This window comes from Dreissena polymorpha, chromosome 13, assembly GCF_020536995.1.
Source record: "Dreissena polymorpha isolate Duluth1 chromosome 13, UMN_Dpol_1.0, whole genome shotgun sequence".
Lineage (NCBI taxonomy): Eukaryota > Metazoa > Mollusca > Bivalvia > Myida > Dreissenidae > Dreissena > Dreissena polymorpha.
This window is the reverse complement of record NC_068367.1, coordinates 64,623,666-64,646,215: the sequence shown is the minus strand read 5'-3', so window position 1 is coordinate 64,646,215 and position 22,550 is coordinate 64,623,666. Positions and strand designations below refer to the sequence as shown.

Here is a 22,550-nt window from a genome sequence, read left to right as displayed (position 1 = left end):
TTACTAACAATCATCTGGTTTATGGATACGAAAAAAAATGCTGACATTAATATCAATAATTGAGAACACGAACACTATATTGAACATAAATATCATCGTTTGTGCCTTCATTGTGATGAAATTGATTGGTTTGTTCACTTATGATAAAAGCTTTTTGTACTTGTAGAAATAGCATATAGAAAATGCAAATTATATTTTATACCAGCTTGTAAAAAGTACAATTGCTATAGAATTGACGAATTGAAAAAATCATAATTAAAAAAGATATATCAATCGTGATGTTAAGGTATAAAATAATAAAAGTCCATGACATCAAATAGCCGGATCAATGCAACGAGGAGTAGCATTCTTTTCAATGAGAAAACAGAAAGATAATGAACTGTTGTTGATTAGTTCGCGAGTATTGTAATGCTTGATGGAGGAATGTATGCAGATTAATAATGTCATACATTTAGTGAAGATAAGCCATATCAATAATAAGTTGGAGACCGTAATACACATGCGACTCGAGTGCTCATCATTCAATTGTTTGCGTGATCAACTCGAAGGCTGAATACATTTGAACTAGTACGAACTTGTTTACGTAAACTGTAGCACATTCATTTTCTGAATCTCCCATGTCAGTCTCATCTTTGCAATCTTTCATTTTTAAATGTGTGTTTGCATCTGATAGGAATTATAAACTGCATATTAAATAATCAAATTGTTAATACAATAATTAAAGTAATTAATCAATTATACATCCGTGTTCTCATCTATGAAGCGGTTCCCGTTAGAAACTTTTACATGAACAAAGTGTTATAGAATCGAATAATTGTTCTTTACACTGAAACCTTGTTAGCCATGTAATATCGTTAAAGGTTATAGTTTCGTAAAATTGAAAGCTAAGTCAAACTACCTTTACCGTTAATCGTCAAATTACTTGCACTTCAACGGGCGAAACCCAACCTTGATCCATATCTTAATATGTTTACTTAGTCACACAACCTTCAAAACTCTTCTTTTCTTACCATACACAATTATAATGGTTATTTTAATATTGAAACATTTAAGATTTGAATAGCATTGACTTAAATTGTGTATATTTGTTTCTATCACACCGATAACGTTAACAATGTTTGTAATATATTCAAATTATGAATGAATTCAATGCGTTTAGATGATTAGTCTTTTATAGAAAAAGGTTTTCTAAAACTTCTTTATGGTGTTTTTTTCGGAGAGCTATAAAAGATAATATCGTGGTTTTGGCCTCAAACGCTGGATAAAAAGAATGTATAGTCTTGACATCAGTGTTGTATTGATTAAAGTTAAAGTTAGTAACTCGAACAGTTTTGGATCACTCAGTATAAAATTTCTATTAAAATATAAGCGCATTGATTTCAGAGAAAAAATATCAAATTTTTGTGTGAAAGGAATCGTTTAATTACTTCCTCTTTATGCTCGAGTACTTGTTCAACTCGTCGACATGTGTCATATACAATAGGTGTGATGGCAGTCTGTATATAATACAGCTGATAACAAATGCCATGGGATAAACCATTCCTGTCAGCTAAAGAAGTCAATCATGTGTATGTTGATCTTTTCGTGACAACATTGTATTGCATAATTATAAACCAGCATTAGTACACTATTTATTATACATAAAAAAACGAACTGTTGTCTAGTGAAACAAAAGGCCATACACAACTCTTGACGGTATCATTTATCGGTATTAATATGTTTGGTTAATGTGTAACAAGAAAGTCTCAATAGACGGCTGTAATTTGGTTTGTCTCATAAAATATATATGCAATGTTTATGTTTTGCTACCCATACACTTTGTTTGCCTTTGGTTCCTATATCCTGTTAAATCTCTGCACCAAGGTTCAATGTATGGGTCTTGAAACATATATTGCTTGCTCCCAACGCCTTTAGTTGTGTTTACGCTTTAATTTAGTAATTAAATCGGCAAATATAAATTACGATTTGTCTTTAAAGAATACGGTCCAGTATTGCCCTGTTCAACCTATGCACATTAAATGCGATGGGTTTGACATGCAATCATTTTTGTTAGATCAACGGTTTAAATTAAGCGGTTAACTGTGTATATGCAATTCTGTATATTTTGTTTTGCAAAAATGCTTAAGGATATGTCACTCGTCTTGTTTTCTGGACAATTATAAAGTAAGAATGCGTATGCATCAGTTATAATTTGTTTTCCAAACTATGTATTGGTTGTCGTGTAAAAGAAACGATTAAAGTCACCTACAAAACTAAATAGGTAACGGAGTTTTTTTTAAAAGAAAACATCCTTATATCAATGCTTTACTACCCAAAATTTCCCGAACCATGCGATATAGAAAGAAGCTGCTAAATACCAGTTGCTTGTTTCATTTAACAATATAAAACACAAAATATTCAGGAAAGAACCAGGGCATAAAACACAGCAGTCACTGTGCAGAAGGACATTCACGCTTTACTCTACGAAATGCATTCTTAAGACATACAACTTTCACATCAAGTGAAATATGCAAAGTTGAAATATCTTGACGTAACTTGTATTCATTATTATGTTGATTACTCCCTTTTTTTCAGTTTGAGGTGGCGTCACATTTTTCGGTTGAGTTGGCATATGCGACCGCGTTGGTATTAAATACAAGTTATTTATGGGACATAAATTGCTTGAGTTTGTTTATTGCTTCCAATAGGCTTTATAGACCGCACAGTTAGCTTGCAAATTCGACTGAGATGTATGATATAACCTTCTAAACTTCTATCGTTTACGTTGATTTTATATTAATTCAAGCCATCTTTGAGGTGAGGAGTAAACATCTCTAGTTTTGTGTTCGCTTGAAACACTTATAGTTATCTATTGAGAGGGTCGTTCCTCGCCGAATATGGCATACGATTCGTTTTCTATATGGCGCGGGTCATATACACATGTACGAGTATACGCGCGTTGTTCATGTTGACGATGTTAAAAATTGTCTAAAGTATACAATATGTTTGCTGAAAAGTGTCTTCCTTTGAAGTTTTTGTTGAATGGCAATATTGTTTTGTTTTGTTCCCGTTTGCATTTTTTTCAGTTACTTCAAAACAAAGTTGGAATAGTTTCCGCTGCCTATAATATTTAACTATTAAAACGATCATATATTCGCAAATTGTTGTTAGTGTTTTTTCCTATAGTTGAATTCTCATTTCAAATATACAATGTATTTTCTTGTGGCTTTGACACTCCTTAAACACTACATAAGTTACGACAGTTCAAGGATTTATTGTCATCGGTATATATCAGAAATACGGTTATTGTTTCAATAAAACTGATCTTTTTCATTCAAATAAGATTTCATGTATAATCAGGTTCACGATTATTGAGTAGAATTTGAGTACAAAATCGGTCCAAACACTCAACAATTATTAAATCCTTTTTACAATTCTATTATACGTGTTGTCAAATTGCTTCTAAACTTTGCGATAATGGATGATATGCATCGTCGTTTCACAGACAAAATGTTGGATTATGTCTATAGATTAGATATTAGTAGACTAATTAGTTCTACGAATACTATCTTACGATGGTCAACTATCTTACGATGGTCAATATAAGTGTTTTTCGCGTTTTTTTGTTGTTGGACCGCTTATAGTAAGATTTACATTCGATGCATACTTGAATGACTGATTTGCGGTTTGATTCAACATTCCTTGTATTTTCACTCGTGAGGTAAAATACAGTCTTAAATTTGTATTGATTATTTTCTTTACCGTTCCATGAAATCAACAAACTTTTTTTACTAACAACCATTTCATTGTCTTCATAAAAGGTAAACATACCGTCTCTTCAACGTTGTTCAAATTTTGTTATTCTTCGACTAAATAATGCATTCAATATATTGAACAAAACATACTGTTTTTTATGAAGTTCTTGAGTAAGCAGTATTCTGAACATGGGTATCAATGATATTGCTGGCAGAAATGCCAGAAATATGTTAAGTTATTCAATAACTTCAATATAGAATATCATTCTTCTCATATGTCCCTTATTTGTAATGATATTGATATGTTGGTAAAATTTCATATAAGTCTTTGTGTTCTGCGAACTTTCAATATTTCTAATATGCAATATGGAAATTTATAATGATGACCAATTACAGTTAAATGCCTATATATTCTTACCAATCAATTGAGAAAGTAGTATTCTCAGATGAAAAGCAAACGTAATATGTCCGGTTTGATTAACAAAACAGCATGTAACTATTGTTATTTCAATGCTTTATTATTTTAGATGACAAAATCAATTGACCGGATGAATTAAGTGGGGAATAATTGACTGTTTAATAAGCGTAAAAGAAGCTAATACGCTGATGCTAATTAGTTCTTGAAAACGAGAAAACAAAATTGTATTTTTTCAATAACACTTTTTAAACTTTATGATAAATCATAATTTATAACACACAATAAATATATTCCTCAGCGTTTGTCCCTTCATTGTGATGAAATTGATTGGCTCGGTCGATAATGATAAAAGCTTTGTGCATTTTAAAAAGAAGAATATAGAAAATGTTAATTAGAGGTTACGATACCATTTAGCAAAAAGAACAATTGCTATAGAATTGACAATCGATATAAAAACTCGAACCAACAGAGGGATGTCAATCGTGATGTGAATGTATTAAATAATGAAAGGACTTTTAACTGTTCTGATAAATAAGTTCACCCATTTCGTCACGGTTTTACAAAACATGAATGACAATGTCATTGAATTTGATTAGCCGAATCAATTCAATGAGGAATGAATACTGTTCAATGAGAAAACAGGATAATAAGCTGTTGTTGAATAGTTTGCGGGTATTTTGATGTTTGATGGAAGAAATGAGCATAATGTGATATGACTATATAAAGATAACCGTATGTATAAAAGGTTTGAATCCAAATTCATAATTACTTGAGAGTTCAAATTATAGGCTGAATAAATACATTTTAATTACATATTATGCTAACTTGTTAACGGTTTAGAAAATTTCTCATTTAAGTCTCATCTTTTAAATAGTTTATTTAAATTGGTGTTTGTATCTAATTAAAAAATGTATATTTAAAATTGAAAGTTTTTATAAATTGATTGAATTAATAAATCAATAATACACCAGTAAATTAATTTTTACAGCGGTTCCAGTAAGAAACATCTGCATCAAAATATCCTTTAAATAGATACATTTTCTTAAACCGTGTGTGCCATATTTTAATCTTACAGGTTATAGTTTAGTAAAATTTAAAGCTTATTCAAACTATCTTAACCGCCTTTAATCGCCAAATATTTACACTTCGACAGGCGAATCGCACCATTGATCTATATCTTTCCCTAATATGTTTACTTGGTCACAAAACTTTCAAAACCTTTCCTTTCTTTCCGTTCGCCATTATATTGGTTATTTGAAAGTGGAAACATTTAAGATTCGAATAGCATTGACTTAAGTTGTGTAGATTGTTTTCTATCACACTGATAACTCTATGAACAAAAGTCTTAAATATAGTCTACTTATGAATGAATTTAATGCGTATCGGTGATTTGCCTTTCACAGAAGAAGGTTTACTTCAACTTCTGTATGGTGTGTTTTTGTGTTGTTGTTTTGTTCGGAGAGCTATAAAAGATAATGGCGTGGGTTTGGCCTCAACCACCGGAGAAAAAGAAGGTATAGTCTTGACATGTCATCAGTGTTTTATTGATTAAAGGGGGAGTACGTACTCGAACAGTATTGGTTCACTCAGCATAAAACCGTTATTAAACTATAAGCGCATTGATTATAGGGCAAAATACAAATTTCGGTGATAGGAATCGTTTAAATAATTTCTCTTCATGCTCTGGTACTTGTTCAACTTTTCGAAATGTGTCATATACGATGGGTATGGTGGCAGTCTGCCTATGATACTGATGATACCAAATGCCATGGTATACACATATCCTGTCAGCTGAAGATGTCAGTAATTTGTATGTTTGTTCTTTTGTTGACAACATTATATTGCATATATACCAACATTAGTACACTATTTATTCTACATAAAAACGAACGTGTGTGTAGTGAAACATGAAGCCATACACAACTCTTGACGTTATCGTATGTCGGTATTTTGAACAAAAATTGGTAAATGTAACAAGAAAGCCTCAATAGACGGGAGTAATTTGATTTGTTTAACCACTATATACTGTATTCAATGTTTTTATGCATGTATTACCATGTAATAAGGCTGTTACATATACTACTCAATTTTTCAACACATTTCTGTTATTTTCGAAGCACCGATATCGATACTAAATTCAATACAAAGTGATGGTTGTATCCATGGTGGTTTTCAAATACGTTAAGTTTTTTATAATTTACTTTTTTGTTTTTATTATTCTTAGCCTTTTTGTGTATGGCTCGAATATGTGATTTTAGAGAAATCGCCATACATGGTGGCATAAATGATCGTTTTTAATAATAAAACAGCAGTATGATGAAAAAGCTTTTTTGAAAGAATAAAGATATGAATGGGTGTAAGTTTACATGATTGTGTGCATGCGACATGGTATAATGACGCTCTTTAGAGCTAATTTGGTGGAGACTTATTCTACCATAATTATGATCTGGGTATTGATTTCATTTGAGTGACTTGTTTGACAAATGTGATATCTTGAATTCGTAAAGTGTTGATAAATGATCGGGAAGTGTGTATTTATGCTATCTTAACATTAGTGCATTTTCATTGATTTTTTCATATAATAAACTTTTTTATGTCATGTTTGAAATTGAACAATACGCATACAATACAAACTAGCAATAACCATATGATCCTTCAAGGAATGGTTGAGCTCAGCTAAATAAGCAACTCCGTATACAAAACGATAATTTGCAAGGCAATGCAATGAAGTATCGTGCCAAAACTTCTTTTACATATACCATGTTTAGGACGTTATCATACATGCAAATTATATCTGCAAGTTTAGATTTTCCAACGACGGACATCGCAATTATATAACATGGGCAATTACAAAATTCAAACTGACAATAACTGTATACACTACGTCTAGCGCGATTTCTGCCATCCACCTCACTCCCACCGTGGGCAATTTTCCGTGAGCGTGGAAAATCACCGCGATCGGAAGGTGTTTCCATCATGAAAGATCGCGTCGACAGTGGCTGAACACCGCGGGCGTTATCGGGAAATCGATCTCACGGTGGACCACCATGATCGCGGTGAACCACCGCGGCCTCGGTGGTTCGCGGTGAAATACAGGTAAATGTGAATGAACATGCTTATTTTGATATTGCAGACCTATAATTTTTGTGTTCAACGGTGTATCGTGGTGAGATAGTAATTGTCCACTCTGGGCTGAATCACGGTGATGCGATGTGGATGGCAGAAATCGCGCTAGACGTAGTGTAATTCTCATAACATGGAAGACGTATTAACCATATTGCGAGTAGTGTGTACGAAATATATTTTATTATAACATCATTATTATTATTTGTAAACGCGTAAGCAGGTAATACCAAGGACCACATACATTTAAACATGTTAATGCAAGTATGACAGCTCCTAAGGATACGACATTGAAAACGAACTAAAAGTGGGTGAAAGTGTCATAAACTACACACCGTCTGTTTAACAGAAAGGTACTATGTAGGGGAATGTCGAATGAATGTTATTGCCAGTTGTCTAGCTTTAATATAGGGCTAAAATTAAATAAACAAATAACCACGGTCAGACTTAAAGGTTGTACTCATAGATCGCTAATAACCGGTATACTACAAAGTAAAAACAAACGTCACTTTCGATTAAAGAGGATTTGAACAATCTTTCGATTGGAATACTTGAACAAGAGTGTGTTTGAATTAGAGCAAACATTGGTGAAAGGAAAAATGAAAAGAATTAAACTTATCACTTTATTTTTATCTTTTAAGAGTTGAACACCAAGCATTGTTCGTTGGGTGGAGGTATACATTATACAAAATATTTAATATTACTTAATGTATGGCCTTGAATTTGTGTGAATATAAGGTTTTTGACCAAATTTCAACCTTAAATAACTCATTGTACTATTTTTAATGCTTTAGAAATCAACAATTAATTAAAGTAATTATATAAGTACACACGCAAATTATAAAAGATTTAACGCCATTTAACGAGTTTTTATTTACTTGCAATTACGAAAATAATTTAATAAATGGGTTACAATGTCAAGCCCGTAACAAACAAGTGTCACACAATTAACCCCAAAGTTGTATACATGATTAGTTAACAACGAAGCAAAATACATTGACTATCACCTTTGTGTTTGTGTAAAAACAACGCACCAATATCGTTTCTTAGTAGGGGGTTATTAAATGTTGAGTTAAGTTGGGACGGGTAGTGTCACTTAATCAATACTTTTCAAGGCCATTACATTATTACTTTACCCGTAGCAACGACCTTTCAACGAAGTTAGTGGCATGGGGATTAATATAATTTGATGTATATATTGTATTGTGCAGATATGATTGCCTGACATAAAATTACATTTCAACTGTGCAGTGATGATGTCTTACTTTTGTTTGCAATAATGCAATCCAGTATTGGAATAAACGTTTCCAAATTATTTAGTACAATAGTCATACATTGTCCTCATATTACATAAATCACACTCATAACGAGGTGTGCTCGGATACGGAATAGTTTGAAACTGTCGATACAATTCAAATTGTTTACTCGTCAAAATTAGTTCCTATCTAACCTTGAAAAAACGATAACCAATATCAATTTAAACATATTTCACAATCATGATAATTATGTTTTCACATTAGGGTCTAATATATCTCATTTTCTTTCGGATATGGAATATAATTTGAGGATGATTTAACATTTCTTTCGAGTTCAGTTGTCATGTGTTACTCGATTTGTGTATGGGTTACCCAAACTGGCACTTTTCTTGTGTACCGGTTCCTATGTACCGCTGTTTTGATTTCGAATCAGCATTCAATTAAGCGCCAGAACATTTATTCTTCAACCAGCAGATAAATATTGATAGACGCTTACATAAGTGTATTAGCTTGGTAATCCATCAAGCAATCGAATAATCGAAGTTTAAACACGGGGTGCAGTCTTGAATTTAATCACTTGACACTTGTCACGGTCACTTGTCCCCTGTTAACTATGACTAGCATACATTAACGCATGTTGAAGATTATCGGTAGGATCGAAGAGGCTTCAATGTCGTAAGCAGTAATACGATCCAACAATTTCTTCGTTCGTATGATAAATTGAAATTGAAATTACGAGTATCCAATTATGATATTAATAGAGGTTTATCTATGAAATCATGGGACAGATTTGAAGACAATAATTTCAATTTTGTTTGGTTAAAATAAATGTTTTACCGTAAACATTTATTGTATATAAACTCGTTTTAAAAACAAATGTGTGATACAAAGGTCGCATCAGCCACTGAAATAAACTGTCCATAATATCACTTGATAACAATGACAATGTTATTCTGATTAATGATAGGCTATGTGCAAATTTCGAAATGCATTTTCACAGCTTTTAACTTACAATTCCTTGATATTTTAAATAGAGGCCTCGTACTTTTATAGTTATTGGTTGTGTTGTGCGTATTTTTCTATGTTAAATATGCGATAATGGTTTCTTTCTTTGGACAACTTTAGATTTTCGTTGAGGCGAACACATCGAGCTATTTACAATTAGCTTTAGTTGTAAGGAATGCTTGTTTATATCACTTGTTCATTTCACTGAAACTATATCTTCTTCGAATTTTCTTACGCCTGTGCTAAATAACCATTGCTACAGTGCGGGAAATACTAGGGTCACCACCACACATTGCGTACAGATGCAATAAATCAAATAATTGTCATATTTTTTTCCTGAATTCAATACGTGTTAAGCTTAGATGTCAATTAACAAAATAATTTCAGAACTGTATTGTTCAAACATATTTATGAACATATATGTATGATTTAATAATTATTTAATAAGTATTTAAATATATTTTCAGAGTGAGCGTACCGGACTCGACTACCAAATGGCCCCCGAGATCGTGCGCAAGGACGCGCCGTTCGGAACGGAGAGCACCCCAACCATCACCATGAAGATTATTGGCGGCAGGCAGGTGCCCGTCATTGAAAAACATGCAACATAGTAAGTGGTAGAGATCTGGTCTTCGATGAAAAATGCGGTGTGCATTTATTGCGTTTGAAATATTCAGAGGACTGAAACTATTTCTTATTTAAGTATATATTGTTTCATTGAGGAGCTTCAAACTACAACTTGTTGCAGTGATGCTTATTATTAACCGTAATAACAGTGACGTTCACAAGAAAACGTTCGGTTTGATTTGTTAAAGTATCACGTTAGTTATGATTACCGTGAACATGTTAAAGCATCTGTCTTGTACAATATAACAGCATGTTTTTATGCCCCCTTTCGAAGAAAATGGGGTATATTGTTTCGCACTGTCCGTCTGTCAGTCTGTCTGTCAGTCTGTCACACTTTTCGTGTCCGCTCTCTAATTCAAATAGTTTTCATTCGATCTTTACCAAACTTGGTCAGAAGTTGTATCTAGACAATATCTAGGTCAAGTTCGAATATGGGTCATGCCGGGTCAAAAACTAGGTCACGGGGTCACATAGTGCATTTCAATAACTTCTATCAAAACGTTTATTAGGGGCATATGTCATCCTATGGAGACAGCTCTTGTTAAAAAATACCAAGAATATGTAAATCCACGGAAACTACTTCGACGTTTATTTGTCTTCGAACATGGCATTTTTCATTCGTTCAATTGTATTGTTTTAAAACAATGTGATTGACATGACGGGTATCAAAGAAACCGCAATTTAATAGGATAGCAAGCAATTGAGAAAGTCCATTCCAAAAACACATACTAAATCTGTACCAAGATAATATAACCGTCAACGAAAGGATTTTGTTGCTAAGATATGCATTATGATGAACTGTATATTATTTGCAGATCATGCACATTGGTATGAATACTCACTTGAATCTCTTTCACTTTGTCAACAAAGAAACGATGATAAATGTAACGGAATCATGAATATATATTATATCATGAGCACCACTCCAAATCTGGATGTTTGCATGCATGTAAATGAGTGTTTTAAGTCGTTGTTACTAAGATTTCTTAAAGCGTATGAACTTAGATTATTGTTACAATGATAAGATTAAGTGGTTTCAGTTCTTTGCCTTTGTTTGCCAAGGAGCCTTATGTACAGAAGCATTTCATTTTACTCACTGTAAATTAGAAACATGCAAGCGAACATTTATATAAGCTCTCAGACGACACACGCAAAGGTTTTGATTGCATTTTTGAACTTGTTTAATTAAGTATTATCCTTTTAACAAATATAATTAAATATCATTTGGCACGTAGACATTGTCTTGTTTTTATCTCACAAATGCAATTCTACCTGTTTTAAGGAGCAAACGTGGTAAGTTTTAAGAGATTCTGTGTTTTAGACATAAGTCGTATTTTGTATTGGAATTGTGATGTTTAGTTTTTGTTCATGTTACTTTCCGTTCAATTAGTACTGATTGCCTCGCGACAATTACAATTAAGAGTATAATTAATTATCATTAAATCGTTTTGGGTTAATAAGCATATGACATACAGTATTATTACGTGTACTCAAAACGTTGTGAGCATTTTAGTACTCACTAGTTTTTGTGTGTTCTACTGATGTTATCTGTGTAGGTTTTTGTTTGGTAAACGAGCGTCACATAAAAAATCTACCATGCTCCACAAGACGGATAACTATGCGTTCATTTTATTGGCTATTCTTTCTGGAGATAGATACATATACGGATGCATATGTCTCACCACGAATACATGCAACGGCTACTGAAAACTCGTTACGAAAAGTCAAAGGAATATAAATAACCTCACATTGTCAAATTTGCAGACAATTATCATTTAATCTTCAAACCTAGTGCGCGAAGATAAGTGTATCAATTAATCGGATGATAAACGTTCAAGACGTATGACTTTGTGTACAATACTATTTTTTTAGAGTAACCAAAGACAACGCATATTTTCAGCAACCCTGAGTAAATTTGTTTAATATACAAATTTTGTTTAAAGTTACCACGACAACATCGAACTTATTTCAGCAATCCTGAGTACCTGGGCAGTCGTATCCAGCCACTGCGCCCTATTGCTGATAAGCCCAACCACGTCGATCCACGCACCCACGGGGACATACCTGGGGGCTACTACACTAGAGAAATACAGGTACACGTGTTTTTTCTACATGTAAAACAATTTAAAATTAAATTGCTTCAGCAATAGGTATGCATAAAGTTAACATTTGTTTCAAAAACGTAGGTATATTCTTTAATGTAGCATACTTATTTATTTTTGGGATAAATGTCGACATAAAAAGGAGGTAGAATCATTGTTTACTTGTCTATTTGGTTTATAAAATGTATTTCGTGTTCATTTATTACTTACGTACGATATCATCTTAGTTTGATTATACACATTTAAACCCTATTTTAACATATTCTAGTGTGATTTCTTTCCCATTCAAAACAAACTATCACGTAACTTTATTTAATCGTTATTTCTAATCTTGTGTTTTCCAAGGATAATGATTACTTCGAAACGGATGAGTTTTACGATGTAAGATTCCACGGTTTTCGTTGCAAATACGCACACATCTGCACATACCAATCTTTATTTTGACTAAAATGATGATGCTATCGGTTAGGTATCAAAGGCTTTACACAAAAGAGACATTTTTATTAACGCTTGTTAATAGTTTACGCAATTTAATCGCCAAAGTAAATTGATAAACATTATAATGTGGACCTTCTTTTTAAATAATCGTTTTTCATATTATGATTTCTTAAAAAAATACTATCGGTCTGCATTTATCTTTAACAAATAGGGACAGCATGTTAAAGCTTATATTTTATTATATTTTTAACTGGAAAAGACGGAACAACTAATTAATATACTTTTTACTTGTTTATATTTGTATGTATCATGTACTTCACATACAGATGCACGAAACACTCGGCATGGAGATTAGGGATGCACTAGAGCAATTCACAATGCAAAAGTTGAATAAAACAAACTGTCATTTTTTCTAGCTAAAGATTGTTATACAATTATTAATATTCGAATAAAATTACGAGATTTAATATATTTTGACATGCATTTATTAATATTGAACCTTGTGTATTCTTCGAAAGTTCTTTTTATGTCAAGTCGTGTTTGTACATACATTGTAATTATGTTTTACAACTAAAGCTGTGCCTATTTTATACACAGATTGGTAAGGTATGTTTGGCGATCGATTTGACATTTTCTGATTTTAAAGCATGCCAGTTTGATTGGTAATGCTCGCAGTGATGTAACATTAAGCCAAGTTACGATATTAAGGTCATGACGATATGAAGGTCATGCATTTGATCCCTACTACGACTTTCAAATAACAATAATCCTAAAAATGTGCTGGTTATACTAAGGAAACGGACTTAAGAATTCCAGTAAGTTGTCAGCACAGTCATGATGCAATTATGTTCCAAATCATCACCCATTACTGACATTTTGCATGCTTATACGATGGTGTTATCATGACAAATTAGGAGGAATCTGCTAGCCCGAGGGTAACTATCACATTTACTCCAGATACTGTTTGTCATAGTCACAGTATTACTCAAACTGTTCTTACCAATTCTTGACTTTGTCATTTCCCTCTTAACAATTTGCTGTTCATTATAACCCACGAATTTTTATTAAAAAGTTTTTTTTACATTCCATTTGTTTCGCCATGGAATAAAAAAGATCACTTGATACTTGTAAATGCGTATCCTATTAATGTCGTGGGGCATCACATATTGTAAAGTAAGCATTTCGTTTAATTGTGTATACATTGATGACATATGACATGCATATTGTGTATTTCTGTGTTAATCTTAAATTCTTGAACGTTATCAAAGAGATTAAGATACGGGTGCTCGAATTCACAAAAGCATATTTGCGCCCATGTACTGGAACTTACTTCTCTCAATATCTATACCTTATTCTATGATAGTTAACCACATAGTGTATGTGTGTTTTCCTCTGCATATATTCATTATATTGTATAGAGAAACATTAACGTAAATGTGCAATAAAAAGGAGGACCACCCCTTGGCTCATCAGGGTTTCGACTTGGAAAAGTATTACGAAGAAAGAGAGAAATCGGTATTATTGACTGTACTGTGTGTGCGGGAAATTCGTATCAGCGTTTTGTTTCGTCATATGCGCCTCCGTTTGGTCTGGTTCATGTTAGCTTAGTGTCGAAATACTGTTTGCTTTCATGTAAGCTTTATCTTATATGATCCAAATATAAGCCAATGCCGCATAGTTTAAGGCCCTGAATGGTAGAATTAATTTTAGTTAGAAAATGAAACGGCAGCGATAGAAGTATCATTGAATTTTCAGTTTTATACAGTAGAAATCTTCTACGAGTATCGTGCCTTTTTAGCAATTGAACGGTTTGATTATAAGAAATTAATTACAATTTATTTGAACGCGCTAAATCATCATAATGTTCATTTAAATCAATTGAATGTTTTGATAATTCAAAATCAAAATAATTGTCAGTTACATGCATTGAACGGTTTCATGAAGCGATAATCAACGAATATCCTTAAGATGTAAACTGCATTGTCTCTGGTGGTTTCAGACCACTTTGTGAAAACATTTAACTGTGTGAGTGCCTTCCCAAACTGCGATTGTAATATTTTGTCGCTTTGTAAGTATTCCTAACCTATTTGATGGTTAAAGTATGCGTTGTATCTGTATTTTACGATGGCAAAATAAGTAATCAAACAAACCTTTCAATATACAGACGTTTAATAATGTATGTGTTGTTAAAATAATGCACTGGTCACTAACCGTTGCATGTAATACTTTCATATTAAAGTATGCGAGTTAAATTAAAATCAGTGTTTACAACAAACCTACACCAACTATTAATTTTGACGGTTTTGAAATGCGTATAATGGATTTAGTGAGCTCATTGTTAAAATAATACCTTCGGGCATAAATTGTGTATTGTTTTCATTGTCAAAATATGTACTGGAAGAATGAGTGCACTCACTAACAAAGGTAGAGCATTTAAACAATGTAGCTGAAACATTTAAACGCAATATATCACAACGTGTTTAACGCTCTATTAACAAATTAATTGCTTACAAATAACCATAGGTTCTTTAGTAATTGGTATAGAATTCACCAATAACGTGTGCATAAAACTATCAACATGATTAGATGTGCAGTACTTATGTGTGTATTTCGATGTTAATATAATGTTCTGTAGATGTGATCTGCTTTTATGACTTATCCCTGTCTGATGCAATCGTGCTAACTCAATTGACTCAGATTGCCCAATAGATCCGGTGTGCAGGTAGAGTTTACAGATTTAGATGACAATGTCCCGGATCATTGGAATGCTTGAATACAACTGTCAATACGGGTGTGTATGAAACATACGAGCTATGGTCGTTAACAAGACGACTAAATATTGTTGGCAATTGTCCGCGTCTTTGCCCATTGTTTTTTTACTGACTAAAATATGTGTATCGTACAAACATCTACAAACACGTACTATTTAGACTGCAGTTCTCATTAGGAATATTGTAGTGATTGTTCGTGATTTTCATGGTTATTTATTTAAACTTATATATATTACAGTGTACTGAGATATTTACATTATGCAGTTCAAATAATGATAGGTTGATCAGATGTATGGAAGTTTAAATAATTTCTTTACATTATAACGTTAATTTAATGTTATAATTTGTCATTTTAAAAAGCATTATGGAATGAATAATAGATTCAATTCAACAAGTCTATTTAAAAACTGAAAAGACGATATATGTGTTATACACGAGATAACTGTTATTATGTACCAAATGGATGTGTTTTTGTAAAGATTTTAAAAATATTGATCATGAACTTTTGTAGCCAACAGGTCTGAACCGCCGACCAGACTCCAAAGACGTCGTTCGTGCTCAATACAAAGCTCTACCTCCTATACAACTGAATCGTACCCGGAATGATATGTCCACAGTGTTTGAGTCTGAGCCTTGGACCGATGACAAACACCCACAATTAGCCAGCGAAACCGAGTACAAACAGAACTACTTCACTTCCAGGGGCGACTCGGGAAACATGAATCCCAACGACCAAAGCAGTGCGTCGAAAGACCATCATTTCGTCTCAGAATCAGAGAAAAACAATTTGTTTATGCTTGTGCCTCGAAATGTGCTATTGCCGGTGGACCCGATTCGGTTAACGCGCGAACAAGAGGTGGTGTTATGTAAATTGATCTGTAACGATCTTTACCGGTTCGACCCAAAGGAATTGCGCGAGGTGTACGTTGAGTGTAGCCAACATGACAAGGAACTGCGGGGATTCTGTGGAATGGAGGTCCTCGACAATAATCTCAGAAGACACAAGGTAGTGTCGTCATAATGTTAATTTTGTGTCTTTTTTCTGATTTACAAACAGACATGACAGGTTTGTTTTGCTTTGAAAATTTCAAGTATCGCTAACTGTTTTTTACAAATGATTTCTGAGTATAAGATATACAAATCAACAAAACGCATATTTAATTGTCAGCTAGTATATCGCGAATAACATAAACAAATTGAATACATTATACATGTAGCTGATTGTCGATGTATTGCAATATTTCAGCGGGAACATTCTAGAACTAAACCTAACTTTAATGTTAACGCATATCAACAAGCATTTTGGCTTTCTTCCATGATAGTAAATACGTTCGGCTTGAAATACAATCTATGAATTGTCAAAACTTGGCAATGCAGCAAAATACGATATAAGGAATAAATAAACGTTTCGCGTTCCCTTTTTAAAAAGGAATTTGATTTTTAGATTGTAAACCTTTGTATTCAGGCTTATCAATTACATAAAGTTGGACATGCTGCTGTTTTAAGAAACATTAACTTATTTTAATGTATGCATGCAAACAAATTTATGATAATTTTAAGACACATTCCTTTTACACGTACACTCATTAACTTTTAATACTTATATGTAGTATATTCTATGAAGTATTTAACATGTGTGTGACATCGTGAGTAGAGTAATTCTTACTGCTCCACAAAGCTATTTTGATATCAGCATACTCATCTTCATTCATCACATGCGTGTGTTTCGATCAGCAAATCAGACCTAAAGAACACATTATATTAACGCATGTACGCAAATCAAAATCACTGGCCGTTTGTTGAAACAATAATTATGCAGAATTCGATGCTTGCAGGCCTATCTTTCGGACACACTGCGCATCGTGGCCGCGCAGTTCGTAGACCCCAACTACCCCGGTAAAGTCAACTATGAGCGGGTCCTGTCCTTTATCGGATCTGCCTTGCAGCTGAATGCTAAAGGACAATTGTAAGTTCGACCAAATACAATAAAACACATTAGCCCTTTCGAAGTCAATATATTCCAGTTTGAAACGGTGCAATTTGTCGAAATTTATTTCATTCGCTTATTTCCATCTCAGTCCAAACATCACATGTATGCAATGATCATTATTGGTATTGATACCAGAATATACCATGCATCAATTTATTAGGCTGCTTCTCACAGTCTGAACATCTTGCCTTAATGCAATCAATAAAGTCTAGTCAATGCTCTTTGATGCAAATCTTATCTAAAGAAAATCATTTTGCCTTCCCTTTTGTAACCTTTGAAGTTATTGCATAAGAAGTTATTGTTCATTAGTTGATACAAAACTTAACTGACCTTCTTATTACTGCGAATCTCTTTATTAGAAGTAATAGTGAAAATACGTTATACGTATTTGTTTATTGCAACTAACTCCTGATTGGTTGGTTCCAGTCGTCTTGGGCGAAACAAGTGATCGTTATGATAAAATGTCAAGAACTAGCCGACCGATGTCTTTAAGCTCTGTCATCACACAGAGGTTTGCCGTGTGTTTGAACTTACAGAAAACGCTTATTCCAATAATTATATTGCTTTTCACGATCACATACTTTGTTGAACACAGATACTAGTCAGAATTCGGCACTATGCTGATTGTAGTTGTAAGAAATTCTTGCAATAATAAATCGACATTAATATTTTTAATGATTGTTTGCTGAGCAGTAAACATAATCTTAAACAGTCCAAATGGAAATTACAATTAATAGTAAGCATGCATTGTATTCAGTGATGCACTATTTTAAAGCCACACACCTTGAAATGAAATACATGGCATGGTAATTTTAAGTATAAATAAGAAACATATTTTATCTACGCCAATTAGAATATATCTGGTGGTTACAAGGTAGAAATCCGTCTTTTTCTCGCTTTAAAACTTAAAAATAATCGCGTTTGTCGAAATGGACGTATACGTCTAGAAATCCTACTTTCAGTTTTTAAAGCGGTACCGTTTGAACAATAATAAATAACTTGCTTACTAGGCTATATATTTAATTGTATCTATGCCAATAAGAATATATATGGTGGTTACAAGGTAGAAATCCGTCTGTCTTTTTTACGCTTAAAACTTAAAAATAATCGCGTTTGTCGAAATGGACACATCATATAGAAATCTTACTTTCGGTTTTCAAATACAAATAAAATAATAAATTACTTGCTAACTAGGTAATAGATTTAATGACAATTTTGCACACTTTCAAATTGCATCTATATGTACTGACTAACATGTATTTAATTTCAAGATGTGTGGCTTTAAGATACTTCATTTATTTGTGATAATACAATTGTATAGAATAAATAACATGGGTCATCTATATGTTAAGTATAATTAGTGGTGCTTAGTGAATTTTTAGATTTGTCATCCATGTGTTTTGTTTTCTTTTTTGATCGATGTTATGTAACATTTTAAATGGGATTGTTTTTATTACAATGTTGGACATAATCGCTGACAGTTAATCGATAAGACACGAAATGCAGTATTATATTAATTGTGATTTATTACTTAATGAATGAATTGATTTTTAAGTATTCAGCATGTTTGTCATAAAGTATATGTCGCCAATAAATTATCCCGTGTAACAATGAATGAAAATGAACAAGAGTTTGACGCAATTACCACAATAATAATAATTATTGAAATATGGATGACTATGTTGAAGACAATAATTTTTATGGTGTATTCATTATCTTAAACATGATGCAAGTATTTTATCTAATGCCAATGATTACGTTGATTATGTGGTAATGATGAGTAATAGAACTCATTCTAACCAATTTGATAGTCCGATGAGAGACGATTCAGACATGCGGTAAATACAAGCACAGTATATGCAGAAATATGTGTAGCATGCACTTTAGAACACCTTAGTCTGAAGGAAAAAGCTCTCTAGCAAAACTTGAAATAACTTATATTTTCGCATACTATACCGTTTTATATAGTTTTGCAAAGGTTAAAAAAATATGAAAACTTATACTATAATTTTTTATTGACATAAAAATTGTATAAAAGATTTGGCCATGATAAAATTCATCATTGTTTTAAAAAACAAAGCAAGCATAAATCGAATGTTTATAGAACATAAGTTTTTATTTTGCACTTTTTACTTGAAGTAATAAGTGCAGATCAGATAATCTTATCTGTAGCTATTTCTTTCGACCATCCATAATCCAGCCATATAATATAATGATTAATGTAAAAATTTGTCTATCATCAACACCGCTTGTTTACGTATTTGGCAAATTTGTTGTTTATTAGCTATCCAATCCAACAAATTTAAACTTAAACTTGCGCTTTCACAAATTAAAGGAATATTCAAAAACAGTACGGCGTTTATTTTCTTTTATCTATGGTTAAAGAGGCTTATAATAAAGCAAAAACAACTATTAGGCATTTAATTTTTTGATAATATATTTAAAAAAAACCTTTTAAAGGTAAAAAATAAGTACTACGATCGATACATTTTTAGAAAAGTTCTTGTAACCCGAAAAGGACATATTGTACGCCTAAGAACAGATCATTTCAATTAACAAAGAGAAATAATCTTATGGTGGCATTTGACAGCTTTTAACAACAATATGGCCAGAGAAATTCCAACTGTACGAACCTTGTTATTTTTTAATTTAAAACAAGGAACAAGGAATCCATCGGCATGTATACACCTTAAGTAAGTTTAAAACACGTGTCCGATAGTTTATTTGTTCAGGTACTTTTGTCATTCTTGTTCCACAACTTTACATGAGGTGCCAATTAAAGTGACATAAATTCAAGTGATAGTGTACTCGGTATGTAATTAAAGCTAGTGAAAACTGCAGGCATTTGCCAAAAGGCAAATACGCTCATGTGACACAAGTGCATAACAATAAAATGTCATGTGTGCCTATGTCTTAGATGAGTTTCGAATAAGGTGCAGTATTAACGTATCGCTCATTCAATCGGCAATAAATTGCAGAGAGAAAGGGTTAACACCCGGAAGACCAGAACCCGAAAGGGAATACGATGGTTATGGAATGGGAAAGGACAGGGAAAGTCCGCATAGGTTCGGAAAATGTTGTGTCGCTTTGTCCCCAATGTTTAAGTTTTCATAAGTATGTTTGCTAACTTTGTAGTATTTCCAGCTGTTCATACGCGTGTAATTGCGTCTGATGTTTTGTAGTATTGAAACTTTAACCGTATTTGTTTAAATAGTTTGGAAGTGAAATTGTGGAAACGGGAAATTTCAATTGTTGCTACTGTGTGTGCTATTTGTGCTTTTGTTTAGTGGAATTTCAAAGATGTTAATAGATCATTGTTTAATGAGATAGCAAGTTTTGAAACTTAGACATAAAACGAACACTTTATTAGATTACCTTATTCATACACTTTTATTTTAAGATAACTTTACTCGTTCACTTTACTTTTTTGGTTTCCATTACTCGGACACTTTAATGTTTAGATTACCTAGCTCGTACACATTGAGTATTAGATTCCATTACTCGATCGTTCATTTTTATTATGCGATTACCTTGCTCGTGCACCTTGATTATTAGATTCCATTACTCGAACACGTTTACTATGAGATAATCCTGCTCGTATACATTGAGTATTAGATATCATCACTCGTTCACTTTGATTTGAGATTACTATGCTCGTAAACCTCGATTATTAGATACCATTACTCGTACACTTTGATTATTAGATAAACTTACTCGTCCACTTTGATTATTAGGGCATTCAAGGGATTGTTTGATGTTTGCTGTACGTAGATATGTAGTGTTATACACGAAAAGTGTTTATTTCAGGCTCACCAGCTGTCGATATTGTACGCACATAACATTACATATTTTATTTGTATTAGCACTTTATTAACAGCTTGGCCTCATGAGTTGTTTAATTTCGTTGCTGATGTTTTGTTTAGCAAATGGGTATATATTCTATTGTTTTGAAATACAAGACGTAAGCATATGTATGTGCATTGAGTTTTGCAAATGTTTCACCTAGCAACAACAAAAATCGTGTATTTATCTTACCCACCATATATTTATGATTTACAGAGCAAAATAAAGTTTTAAGAACTTTATGCCGTTACTCAACAGTTTTATAATTATCAAAGAGATACAAATAATGCTACTACTTTACGCATAGTCAACAGATCGTGTACGGAATCTATATTAATGTACACAATATATTTCCAGCTCTTTAAATGAGATTTCGTTGTAAGTGTATGATTTTTAAAACAGTCTTTGTTTACTTATATAGCTGATTTAATTACGTAAATTTATTCACATAATTTTAATACGTTGTACAATTAAATATGACATTTATATCGACGTATTTCCATAATTAACTTAAGGTATAATACGTAAAATAACAGTGTGTGATATCAGCATAAATTGTTTTTTATTTAAATTCTAATTGAAGAAGACCGCTGAATTATTTTTCAGATCAAATTCCGACAAACCGAAATATTACATGGAAAATGGAGAGTCGTAAGTGTTATCTTTGTTGTTTAAGTATATAAGAACCGATCATCTTACAGTCTGACAAAATGGAAGTGGTTAAGTGATACAAAGTCGTAAACTCACTGCATGAACTACTAAAGCTGATTTGCATCAAAATAAAAAAACACCCATGATAAGACCGATAGCTTGTTTATCATTATTACACATATACATCATTTTGTGCACATTATACGTTGCATATCTTGTTTCTTTTTAAAATAAAACAAATGTATTCTTCATTTTGTCAAAATACGTTAGGGCAGGTATAACTACAGCAGGTATACAGCATGAATTTTCATTTCTACCTGCGTAGGTTCAAGACAGGTTCAATCTACCGTGACCGCGAGGTGGCAAAGCTTCTGAGGATGGTGGAGCAAGAGTTGTCGAAGAACACTTACAAGATGGACTGGACACGCTGGCAGAACGCCTTCCACGAGAAAGATAGGGACCACAGGGAGACTCTGTCCGCAGCCCAGGTATGGTAACAACAACCTTCAGATGCCTTTTGGATGTGCGTTTTGTAGTATCTATCGAATCGAATAAGGGCCGGGCTAAAGAAAATGAAGACTTATGCAGTTTA

At 32.8% G+C, this 22,550-nt stretch overlaps 1 protein-coding gene across 13 annotated transcripts in view; it reads left to right on the top strand.

The window, feature by feature from the left end:
- Window positions 1-22,550, top strand: part of LOC127855251 (uncharacterized) — a 61,491-nt gene that overhangs the window by 25,658 nt on the left and 13,283 nt on the right. For 7 of the 13 annotated variants that reach the window (XM_052390675.1, XM_052390681.1, XM_052390677.1 and 4 more), the window contains exons 2-9: window positions 10,004-10,146; window positions 12,136-12,256; window positions 12,611-12,646; window positions 15,986-16,480; window positions 17,310-17,440; window positions 20,443-20,529; window positions 21,914-21,958; window positions 22,284-22,446. In XM_052390675.1, the coding sequence (XP_052246635.1) occupies window positions 10,004-10,146; window positions 12,136-12,256; window positions 12,611-12,646; window positions 15,986-16,480; window positions 17,310-17,440; window positions 20,443-20,529; window positions 21,914-21,958; window positions 22,284-22,446 (1,221 nt within the window). Of the gene's footprint in view, window positions 1-5,365; window positions 5,667-10,003; window positions 10,147-12,135; window positions 12,257-12,610; window positions 12,647-13,617; window positions 13,639-13,658; window positions 15,495-15,985; window positions 16,481-17,309; window positions 17,441-19,275; window positions 19,303-20,442; window positions 20,530-21,913; window positions 21,959-22,283; window positions 22,447-22,550 lie in introns of those variants that run through there. The other 6 variants (XM_052390682.1, XM_052390676.1, XM_052390679.1 and 3 more) reach the window with 6 other exon arrangements.